Below are 12,707 nucleotides of genomic sequence, written 5' to 3'. Positions count from 1 at the left end.
TTTCATCCATCTTGAACAGATTTTAGTCTAATGTTCCAGACAGCTTCAAATACCCTCTGTGTTTATATGGTCATTGCTAAAATGCAAAGAATGCTAGGGGTGAGTGTACCACTACGCTTGGAATTATTTGGCTTGGCACAGCCTTTGCTTGTAGACGTTGTCATTTCCTTGATCTGCAGGTGTCAGAAGCTCTGCAGTTTTATGCCCCCAGCAAGTCTATGTGCCCTTTCTGCACTACTAACTCACTGCAATTGAAGCTACTGAGCGCCCTTCCTAAATAAGGAGAAAATAGGAAAGCAGAAGAAAGCCAACCCCAGCTGAGATATCCTTGAATTAGATATCCTTAAACTGACATTCAATATTTTTTGAACTAGCTGGCACATCATGGCAACCTTTTCCATCATAGTCTGCCACTGGTGGGGTAAGCATGATAAAATCTCACTGGCTTCACAATTACATATCTGAATAAAATAGCCAGATCTTTAAATAATTTTACCCTAACAGGTCTTACTGTTCCCAAGGTGATCCAGGGAGTATTGAACACTTAATTGAATCAGACTAGTGGATTAAGGAAAAGATTTCTCAGAAGGGTCGATATGAATTAGGAGCAGATGCCCAGTCAAATCTAAGGGTGAGATTCTTTAGGATTAGGTTGCTTGAAGTCTAGTCACCTTTTTACGTAGTTAAATAGGAATTTTTTGGTACTGAACACTTGTTGGGAAAAATTCTGGCCCTTATGGTTCTGATGTTTCGTTTTATACTTGCTCAAGCTGAGACAATATGAAATAATACAAAAATATCCATCGGGCTAATCGCTTATTTTCAATTACTGTAAGAGGTGTCCAAGTGTGCTTCCAGTGACAGCATTTTGCTGAGCAGGAAGAAATACAATTTTGGTAATCATTCCTCTGTTACTTCCAAGATTCTTAATAGAGCTTTTCTTTTGATTTGTTTCAAAGCAAGTGAAAATATTGTTATATTATCATTTAGAGTTAATTAAACTGCAAATGAGCTTAATGATCGGGCTGAAACAAAGCTCAGTCACAACCTTTTACATATTAATAATCAAAATCAAAAGAATCTTTACATTCTTTGTTAAACATACCAAAGAAGATAGAAATAGCCATTTATTAGTGTCATCCTTTTATAAAATCAAGTTTGAGGCTGGAAAGCTTGAACTGAATACATACACTCAAAATATACAGCTAAATTGAAAAAGGGCTTGAAAATATAAGTCAAATCTATTGGAAGAAATGAAAAAAAAGATAACAACACAGGAAAAGACATAGTTATCTCCTCTGTATTTTACTATGAGGAAATCCATCTTACCTGCTATTTGTCCAGAAATCTATATATTAATAAAATGCCATTTTCTGGATTCAATATTCTCACAAAGTCTTCTGTAGTGTTATGTCTTCATGTGGTCTATAAGACAGAACAAAAGACAGTTTATTCAGGTCTTGAAGCCACTTGGGCGATTTTTTCCCTTGAGTGATATAATGTCACCAGCAATGTAGCTTTTAAGCAGTGCACGTACGGCAAAGCCTATTTGTGTCATTAAAGTTTGTGATTTGGGACTTTTGAACCCTTAATCCCTAGAAATGCTAAGATTTCCTAATGATCTATAATGGTACTGCTGATGTTCAGCACTCCTCAGGATTAGGTACGTTATCGTTCTGGTTTATCCACCTATAAAGCAGGTATTATCTTATCACTCTTATATACAGTGCTTTCAGCACGCCAGCCTCAAGTACTTGAAAGGTGAGGAGTATTATTAAGTCTGACCCTTACAAGCTTTTCCAATGATTTGCTTAATGTTTTTGCTACATAAATAAGAATGATGTTATACACTGTTTGTCTGGATAGTAAATTAGAGAGGATTTTCTCATAGGACTTGGCTAGCTGAATAGTAAAGCAGTGCAACAAACTTCACAAGGTCATAAAAAATTCTTCCACTGAAAAAAGAAAGTAACGATGACTTATAGGTATACAGACAAAGTGGTAGCATGAGGTCCAATTATTTTTGAGTCTCTTAGAGCAACCCCTCCAAAAAATGGTATGGGAACACTTTTTGTGAAAAATGTTTTATGTATTGATAACAGTGTAGTGAAAAATTGGGGTAATTTATGAAAATAATAGTCTGAAATGCAAAACTGGATGATTTGTAAATAATAGTACATTTGAGAATGTACTATTATACGTAGTCCCAAGAATGGGCTATGTTAGTCAGCTTCCTCTTCTGCTTAGTATAGTTCCCTTTCTGATAGCATATACACCTATGCAACACTGTATGTAATTTCAGGATTCACTTTTCCAGTAATATGAGATGAACTGTCATCTTGTGATCAGAATCTTCCAAAGCTTAATTCCTATCACATTGCTGTTTATCTGCCATCTATTTAATGGAGAGCAGCTCTAATGTGCTACACTATATTTAATGAGTGAGAATGTATGATATGAAGCCTATAACATTCAGTTTCAGTCAAGGATTACATCTTTCTCATGTTGTGGTAAATAATTAATGCTGGCCTGCATTTCATGTGTGTGTGTGGTCATTAATTGAAAATAGTAACAATTTTCTCTATGTTTTTTTTTCTAGTTTCAAGCCACAGTAAAGGAGGGAGTCACAGGTGTAATAGTAAACTTAACCGTTGGTGACCGAGATGACCCGGCAACTGGAGCATGGAGAGCTGTCTACACCATTATTAATGGAAATCCAGGGCAGAGTTTTGAAATCCATACCAATCCCCAGACTAATGAGGGAATGCTCTCTGTTGTCAAAGTAAGAACAATTTGCTGTTGTACTGTATCATTACTGTAAGGTCCATCCGTTGGATTTACCGCATAAGAGAAGGCACAGCCAGGATAAATTACTCAGAAATATATAGTTGGCTAGCAGCCCTTGTCCAAACAATATGTATAACCCCTTCTTCTGTCACAGTAACCTTACTTCTTTAGTCATAAGGACCTGACTGTTGCTAACTATATTGCCACTGTGCTTAAATAACAGCTAGTTTTGCAGTAAGCATCACAATTAATAGTGAGACTTTACAACACAGTTTTGTTTGTGACAGGCTACAATTAGAATTCAAGCGCCACATTTTCTTGTCAGAGAACACAGATGCAAATACCAGGGAAGTAAGGGATGTGGCTTCAGACTGAACTGGGGAGCCGCCTTTTTTCCCACATTTCTAAAGTCTTATGAAAACATTTATTACCTGTCTTTGTATGAAGATAATCCGATATCCCATGTTTAAAAAAAAAAGAAAATAGTCCTGGTTGCTGCCTGTACCAAAATTTTCTCTGTTTGACTTCAGAAGAGGTATTTTCAATTCTAAAGACAAATGGAATGTTTTTCCGTGACAGTGCTTTTCATTTCAAGGTAGAGTTGAGAAAATAGCCTTATCTTACTTATTATAAGTAGCTAGTAAGTATGACTCTGATTTGTTTACTAAATGCATACTACATCATAAATAAGCATGTATATATGAGAATTAAATTATACCTATGAGGTATGGCAAAAAAGTACATGGTGTTGGATAGAGGGGCATCTCCATCTTTCATTAAGTCCATCAAGTTCATTATCTTCAATGCACTTTGTAACAACCATTGTGTCTAATGCTAAACTCTGACCGAGTATCAGATGTGAGGAATGTTGTTGTCCCTTTCTGGCTAATTCTGTCTTCTGCAAGTTTGCAATGGGGTACAAGGAAAAAGTGTTAAGTACTGGTTTTGCACCTTGCACTCTGATTTGATGATATGTTTTACAGCCTTTAGACTATGAGATTTCGGCATTTCACACGTTGCTGATCAAAGTAGAAAATGAAGACCCGCTGATTCCAGACATAGCCTATGGCTCCAGTTCCACGGCAACAGTTCAGATCACTGTTGAGGATGTGAATGAAGGCCCGGTTTTCCACCCAAACCCAATGACAGTGACAAAACAAGAAAACATCCCTATTGGCAGTGTTGTGTTAACGGTAAATGCCACTGATCCAGATACTTTGCAACATCAGACTATCAGGTGAGTGCAGTACCCTCTAATTTTCATCCATCAGAAAGTGAGTATGTCTTTTGTGCCCAAGAATTTGCCTGCCAGTACAGAATTAAATTGAAGTTGTTTGGGCTCTACGTAATACGTGGCAATTTTTTTTTTTTCCTACAATGAAGAGATTCAGTATGATGAAAACAAAGAACTGCATTAGACGGGGCAATAGTTTTCCAGGCTATGGGATTACTGCAGTAGAACAATCGAGTGTCAGGAGCAACAGACATAGCTTTACGTGGTGTTTCAAAATGACTTTTAACCAGCTTGTTTATTCCTCTTCCTTCATGAGAGCCAGAGAAAACATGTAAAAATTGAAAATGTGTATAGAAATAATTTATGTTTTACATATGGATTAATCAGTTTATGATCATTTATAATGTCCCTCAGTGAAATAATGACAGTCCATCCACATTCAAGGGCTGGGAAAATATTTCCCAGTGAGACACTGAAGCTACTGTAAGCTAAGACTTGGCCTTGCCCAGATAGATGAAAGTAAATTATTATTTCTGTGCTATGATAATGTAATCCCACATATGTGCCATGTCACAAGGAGCAAACCTAGGTGTTAAGTGGTGCCATCATCTTATAGTTTGATCCACCTGGTCTGTTTTAGCTTTGTTGAAAAATGAAAGATCAACCACTTTGTTCTCTAATACTAAATTGACTTTCCAGGCGGCTTTTCTCAGCATTTGAGAATTGCAGGTTAGGCAGTAAAACTAAAAACATCATCTGTGCTTAATTTTCGTTCTTACTTGTGAGTCTGATTTCCCCTAGATATCAATGTATATAAAAGGGCATAAACATCTTTGTGAGAATGACTTCCAAGCTTTACCTGAACAATGTGCACTATATCATGGAAGTAGATTTCTCTACTAACACTGGATTATTTAGCAGTGATTGTGCACTTCTTAAAGAAGGTCTGACATATGTACAAAAAAAGAAAGCTACTGATCTTGAAGATGTTCTCTGTCAGTAACAAATGTTAGTAAGCATGCCGTTGCAAAGGACTGCACTGACAGCCTTGGATTCGAATGATGAGAAGGTGAATTTAAGCAGGTGAGTGTGCTCATCTCGAAGGAAGGAGGAAAAAGGCAAGGCAGATAATTAAAAGTTTCAATTTGCTGCATCACCTCAAAAATACCTAGTTAATGGAGTATGAATAGTTCAGTTTTTCTCTATCAAAAATATCTGAGTTCTGCCATTGAAATAAGTTTATCTGAAGGATGATTCTTAGCATATGTCGTTCCCCTTGTTTTCTAAATTTATTTATTTACAGAATGCATTTTTATTCCTGATTTTAGTTTTTGTTCGAAGGATTCCTTATTACATTTACTATGGTCACACAGATTTGTCTATGGATGGAAAAACTATGGAATTTCTATTCCTTGTCAGATGCAGCAATATGACCCTCAGCAGCGTTACTCAGAACCTGGTTTGTGTAGGGAAAATATATTTATTCCCTTTGGGGTTGGGACTGAGTTTAAGAAACATAATTATTGAAGTTCTCCATAACTTTATGTATTTTCATGGGAGATAAAAAAAGTCATATTAATTATTGTAACAGTTGATTTTGTGATGCTAAAAGAGAAAAGCCAAGAGAATATAAGGATTTGGTTATCAAAACCAACAATCCAGAAACCATTATCTGAATTTTTCCCCTTGACCTACTGATTTTGCTGAATTTCACCTAATTACATTGGCACTGAAATTATAGGACATACCAATGAGTCACTGAAAACTCAAAGTTAGCTTTAAGTATTGTGCGTAACCAGCTAAGTGACATAAACACTTTTTGCAGTCCATCACATCTCACAACTGGCTGCAAAAGAACTCCCAAATCTTGACTATAACTAGCTCATAATCTATAAGTTAGAAGAAAATAATGCAAGTGTAATGGAAATCTGGGAAATAGTGGGGTGATTCAGGAAAGGCTAATTTGACTACCTGTATGTCCTTCTTTTGCTAAAATAACAGGAAAGCATAAAATAGCATTTTTAAAAGATGCTTTTAACACTGACAGGTATTGTTGAAACACGTAGCTACTAGCAGTGAAAAAGGAAGACTGTAGTATATGAGAGCAGCATCTGCAATTAAGGATAGTGTAAAATTGCACGTATAAAGGCCAAAGCTACTCACTAGTTTGGGTCTGGCAGAAATGTTTCCTTCGAAGTTCCTACAGGCAGGCATGTATTTAGAGTTTGGGCCTAGGTCCAGGCCTTTTCTAGAGAATGCATACCAAACTGCATGGTTCTCAGACTATGCTGCTATAAATTATATCATCAGGGTCCTTACTATGATTATACTGGTAAAATAAAGGCCAAGCAGGCACAATACAGACTTTTAAATGAGATACTACGCTAAATATCGATGACCACGAGCAAGCAATGTTTTGTGTCTGCAAAAAGCAATGAATACCAGATTTGTATTGTGTGTGCTGTGTGAAAAATGTACATCACCCCCAACAAAGTATCTATCTGTTCAAAATGTACAGACGGATACAACCAGAACAACAACAGAGAATTAGTAACGTTACTTTTTACTATTTCAACCTATAACAACTGAGATATGTCTAACTGCAGGGATATTTTTAGTTAGTTTTCTGTGTAAAACTTGTAGGAGGGTCTGATGATTATTTGTAATCAGGAAATTTAGTTACCCTACTAGATATAACATAATAAATGCATTTCAAGAACCATGAATAGTGTATAGAAACCATTTGTGCCATTGTCCACGTCTAGATTGAATTTATTCTTTCAACATTGCATATCTGAATCAGATTCAAATTACTTATCTCTTTGAAAAACGTGGCTTACTTTGTAAAAATTCCTAAAGACAGCTGTACTTTTGAAGCAATTTTCTTTCTTATTCTTCAGCTTGAAGTATTTTTGCAGACTGAGAAAGAATTTCATTTAAAAGCTCAAACAAGTTGACAAAAATGTATTACACTGAAAAAAATATGACTCCAAGTATTTGCGAGATTCAAAAGCACATACCTTGAGCTCTAGCTATTTGTCTGCACATGATTAGCAGTGAACTTTCATGGTGTCAGCTCTTCTCTGATCTACTGATGTTAACATTTTGAAGAAACTCAAGGTAGAGGTAGAAACGTCATCCTGGAAACGAGAACTGTATGCTCATATTGACTAGCTAAATAATGTAGGCATCAAGTTTAATCTTACTCTAAATTATACCTGTTTAAAACTAGGTTAATGCTGACTTTCACAACTATACCCAGATCTATGATTTCCTATGAAAAGTCTGCAATGAATATAGTGAGCTTTGGACTATGGATGTTGTAGAAAGGAAGGAAGGAGCAGACAGAACCAGTGTTTTCTCCTGAACACATACCTTTGGAAAGTAATGTTTGTTCTGCTCTGATCACTCCCAGAAAGAAAAGGAACCTGTTCAAGTTGGATCACGTTTCTTAGATTCATTAACCTATTTTTTTTTTTAAGTGTTTAATTCCCTCTACAGTTTCCAACTTTTTTAGAATTAAAAAATTAAAGAAATCCAGCAGGCCCCATTTTAATTATAACCCAACAATTTATTAATAGATCAGTAATGAAGTTTCTGAAATTTGATTTCTTAATCAGGGATCATTGTTATTTCTGTGCCAGATTTAAGAGTTTAATTTTGGGTGCTTCTTCCCAACCTCTGAAATTTTAATCAGAAGTTTCAAGTGTACATGTCAATGAGAAGTTAAAGGCCAAATTTAATAACATTTTCTACCTTGGGAAATTAAAAGAAGAGCCTCACTCTCTGAAATCCATTATTAACACTAGATCTTAATTAAACACCGTTACGGTCCTCAATATTTTGTCTGTGTGAAGAGATTGGTTTCAGTATTTTTTCCTTTTTTGGATTCAACAAGTCCAGAATATTCAATAGTTAGACTTTTAACTATGCGTAAATAAGTTGTTTACTGCAGTGTATTTGTAATTTTTAATTAAAACAATGTTGTTCCTTGGTTTCATGGTTTATCATGGCAATATATTTTTATTACCTACTGTGCTCTTGGATTTTAAATTATTTATGTAAATATATTATTGCGGTATTTATTCTCAGTAAGCAATGTGACTCAATGCTTCAGAAATATCTTCACAAGAAAAGTTTATTATAGCTCTAAAGTGTATCTAATTCATTACGTAGAATTAAAATGCAGCATTTGAAACTGGAGAACTTAGAAACGGAACCCAAACTGCAGTGAGTTTCATGGGAATATGAAAGACTGCCAAAAATATCTGAAGCAATAAGATACATATTTGTGTGTGTGTGTCTGTGTGTGTGTAATTTTTTTATCTGCACCTGAATCCAGCTGACCCCATATAGTATAAGTGGCTTCTGGAAGCGTAGGTACATTGTCTTAGAGGTGAAGTCTCAACTGTTGTAATTTGAAAGCCAATTTTTTGCTTGGAAGTTGACATCCTTTTATTTGATTCTGGTCTCCTTATATCACCGTATCATTAATTTAGTGGAATTACACAAATGTGAAACCAGTAAATCTCCATTTGTTTGAGATTAATCATTTCAGATTAGAATAGCCTGTGATGGATCCAGCGACCCAGCTGCCTGTTAACCCGCAGCCTGGACGTTCGACTGCTATAGCACTGCCATTTTACTGGCTGTGTTTGATAGCTCTGCTAGTCTGTAAATGGAAGGAAAGTCATATTTATTATTGTCATCATTTCCAAATAACAGCTACTGGTCTGTCCGAAAGGTGGATAGACTGTTTCTCTTTACATAAAGTGCATTTTTGTATACTGCAAACTAAGTGTATATATTAATGAGGCTTCATCCTTGAACATCAGACCATGGGGATGATAAGGCTGAACCTAACAGACACTGAATTAAGTGGTCACATTTTTTTATTTATCATTTCACAAAGAGCCACTGGACAATGGACTGGATATTGACTTTGGGAAGAGGAACTTTTACTACTGGGCTGCATTTTGCTTTGGGGTCATCATAACTTTGGGGTCGGTGCCTATGGAGGTGGTGGAAGTCAGTGGAAATGTTCCAGACTTACTGGTGGCAACCATGATCTGCATACTCTTTGTCAAAAAAATGATTGCCTAAAAATCTGTAAAACAGTGCTGAAACTACACTGAAGTGGGATTTCTTGTTCAATGAGTTTCTTCCAAATCTCAAATACTTGAGAAAACTAAGAATTCACTGGAAAAAAGCAAGTTTACTCCTGTTACTTCTCTTTGCTGCCAATCACCACCCTTACATGTAGTGAATATATAAGCCATGAATTGCAAAGACAATTCAAAAAGCCTTTTTCATGTCTCTTGCCAGAATTTTTTCAGAGATCCTGAACCCCCTCTGAACAAGGAGGAGGCTTCACATCATGTTCCCCACAAACACTTAAGGGATCAATTTTGCATACTTTGTTGCACATCAAGCCTTTTTAAAGCACTTTTGTTGCAGGTGGAGGTCAATAAACTTGCTTTTTGGGATACACTACAATCACTTACAGAAATACTATATAATAAGAGAGGGATAGAAAGTCTTAAAGAGTGAATGCTTATGAAGTAACACAGTCATTGTTAAATGTCTCCTAGAGTCTGAAGGACTTGTCTTTGATTCCTAACAACAGGAGATTTGTTTTCCTTGTGCAGACAGAAGTATAGTTCTATTGTTATAAATGAATGGCTGAGCCATGCTCTCAGCATGCAGCGCCAGAGTTTTTCACTGTAAGTTACACCCAAGAGCATCTCAAGTTGGCTCTGCAGTTTTATTTATAGCCTGCCTGAAGCCAGCCATTGGGAATTTGTAGCACATCTCTAGATCTGAAGTTGCTGTATATTGGATAGTGCAAATTGTTTTTGTTTTCTTTTTTCTTTTTTAAGTTAGAAGGAAAGCCAGGTACAGAGGGAATCTGCTCAAAGCAGAAAGTTTTTCCTCTTCTGTCTTTCCTGCAAAATTTTGAAACACAGAAACACTAACTCTAGAGAGCTGCATGTATTGGGGTATCCAGTAAGCAATGCCAGAAAAGGAGAGATTTAATCACTTCTGAAAGAAAGAACTTGACCAATTTCCTTATGCTACACAACTACCACCTATAATTGCAGGTACTCACTAGTCAACCGTCAGCTCAACAGTATTCTACACAATAGCCTTTTTACTGAAACTGTTTCTTGAATGTGTTAATACTGTCTGTGTAGGTAATCACTGTGAGATATATATATTACTATCATAATATTAATATCTGAAGGGAAAAATTAATGAAAAAATGCATTGTCTTTTTTTGTTGTTGTTGTTGTTTGACCAAACTGACTTCCACTTTTTGTTTACTGAACAAAGTATACAAAACCCTCTTTCTCCATACAGCAAACTTATTAGGCCTACAGCAAGATGGGAAAGAAGCAAAATTGTTTCTGGAGTCATACTGTACCTCCTTTATTCTCCTCTTATATCCATGACCACACCAGTGTAACTCTGGAAGGATGATAATGGCTTAAGAGTAAAATCAGGCCCCATTTTTCCTGTTCAGAAGATGACTTGTAGCTGGCCAGCACTGTGCAGATATATCACTGAGTCTGAATTAACGTGGAGGAAGCAGCTGGTAAAAAAAAAAAAAAAAGGCTCTGGTGGGAACTACTGAGATGAGACTGAAGAGAATAAATGACTGGCGTAAAATCCCAGTGCCAAGAGAATTAAAACATCTGCCAAATCTGGAAACTATGTCCTATAAAAGCTGTGGACAGCATCTAACTCTGACCATTCAGGAAAGCCACTTTCAACTCTGTCAGCTTCAATATCGGAGCTATGCTATTACAGGACCTTCTCTTCCTCAGAGTAGTGAACAGATGTTAATAGTCTGCTTCCCAAAGTCTGTTATTCAGTCCTTTTATTACTCATAGGCATTCCCTGGCTTGCTTAATTTACAGCCGGCCTGTCAGCACCTCCCTTTTAGCACCTTGGAGAGTCCCTAGGAGTCCTTGACTTCTCAGTTGCTTCTAGTGTTTCTCTTAGTGGTGAACACTTCTAAGTCTCCCCCATTGTTTCTTTTTGCCCTCTTCTTACCGATATGCTCTGTCTCTGTGTTGGGGCAGATGTTAGGCCTCTTCTTTCCTTGTCTGCTTTTGTATATCTTAATTTTTAGTGCTTAAGGACGATCCCATCTAACCAGTTGGTGCTAAGCTTTGGTATGCCGGCTTTTGCCTTGCAGGGAGGTGGGGAAACTCCCATGCTTGCTTTGTCTTATCCATGCTAACATCTTGTCTTACTGCTTGGTTCTTCCTAGCAGTTGCCAAGGTTTGGGAGGAAAGATTAATGTACATAAACAGGTTGCTATAGCACCTGTTTTTATCTTACCCTCTCATAGTAGAAAAGGAGGGAGAGCAGAGAGCAAATTTTCACCCAGACTGAATGAGGCAGTTCTCCTGAAGAACAGTGTCCTTTTCCTGAGAAAATGATGATTAATCCCTCTCTCTTTGATTAGTCCCTGAAATAGCAGAAGTGTCTGAATTAAATTATTAAAGACTACCTAAAGCAAGGGTCCCAGGAATTTCAATCCAGAGATTCATAGTTTTGCAGGGAACCCAGCTACCTGAAGCCAGACTTTGTCATTCCTGACAATACTTGACAGAAGATTGTATTCCTAAAATTTTCCATCTGCTTTGCTCTGTTGGCATAAATCATACTTAATATGTTGATATTAAAGCTATAGATGATAGAATTGAGAATCTGTGTTGCCATGTAATCAAATAAACCATATAAACCAATTTTAACTTCCCTTGATATTACCTTAAGAATTCCAAATTCTTGATTAATAAGGATGAATGTAACATTTAAGGGGAGTTTAATTAGACCCTCTGTCTTTATCCTGCATAACAATATTATGCCACATTATGATTTCAACCATGTCAGCACTCAGAATGAATGGCTGTGAACTGTGAAATTATAGGGCACATTTTTCATGTCACTGCCTAAACAATATTGCAGATCTTCTTGAGAAATCTAACAATAGGATATATCAGTCACAAGTTATGCTTGCAGTGGAAGTCAGGTCTTGACAATAACTCACTTTGTCATTACTGTTCTCTTCTAGTTTCAGAAAAGGCAGGATTTTGCCTCTGGAAGAAGTAAAGAGTATCTTGATTATAATAAGTTGGCTATCAAGTTTGAGGACACTGTGTGAGGAGGCAAGTTGACAGGGAAGGGGGTGGTATGAATTTCTGTTAGTATTTTAAAGCCATTGAATTGAGTCCCACTCAGCCAAGTTAGATTGCACGTGCATGTCTGTATGTAGTTACAATTTTCAGTGGTGCTTTGACAGAAATTTATTTGGACTGGTAATACGTAAGATTGTAGCTCCAGTGACCAGTGTTATTTTATATGAAGGTAAAAGCTGGAAAACCAAGCACTCAAATAAAAGTTTTCCAGGAAGACTGGTAACGCATCTAGGCCAGAATCCTTTCATCAAGTGGAAGTATATAATTAAGCCATTCTTGTTCTTCTTGTGGAGTTCAGCACCTCTGTCTTTAAAGCAGGTATAGATCTCAGATGACACCAGAGCAGGTGTTGTCTGGCATTCATGTCCTGACTGGCAAAGGGAAATGCTGTAATTCTTCTATAGCTTTTTGCCCTGCTGTGAAGATACGAGGTGCCAATGTTATGGCTGTATTTCATTAATTTGCCATCTCCAGAATAA

General features: G+C 36.7%; 1 protein-coding gene across 2 annotated transcripts in view; it reads left to right on the top strand.

Moving 5' to 3' along the window:
• The window catches only part of CDH13 (cadherin 13), a 525,814-nt gene that overhangs the window by 454,122 nt on the left and 58,985 nt on the right, over positions 1-12,707 (top strand). For both annotated transcript variants that reach the window (XM_076349047.1, XM_076349046.1), the window contains exons 9-10: positions 2,600-2,782; positions 3,771-4,024. In XM_076349047.1, the coding sequence (XP_076205162.1) occupies positions 2,600-2,782; positions 3,771-4,024 (437 nt within the window). The remainder of the gene's footprint in view (positions 1-2,599; positions 2,783-3,770; positions 4,025-12,707) is intronic.

The sequence above is a fragment of the Aptenodytes patagonicus genome, chromosome 11, assembly GCF_965638725.1.
Source record: "Aptenodytes patagonicus chromosome 11, bAptPat1.pri.cur, whole genome shotgun sequence".
Classification (NCBI taxonomy): domain Eukaryota; kingdom Metazoa; phylum Chordata; class Aves; order Sphenisciformes; family Spheniscidae; genus Aptenodytes; species Aptenodytes patagonicus.
Note: the sequence above shows the minus strand (reverse complement) of the source record. Positions and strands in the feature narration are given on the sequence as shown.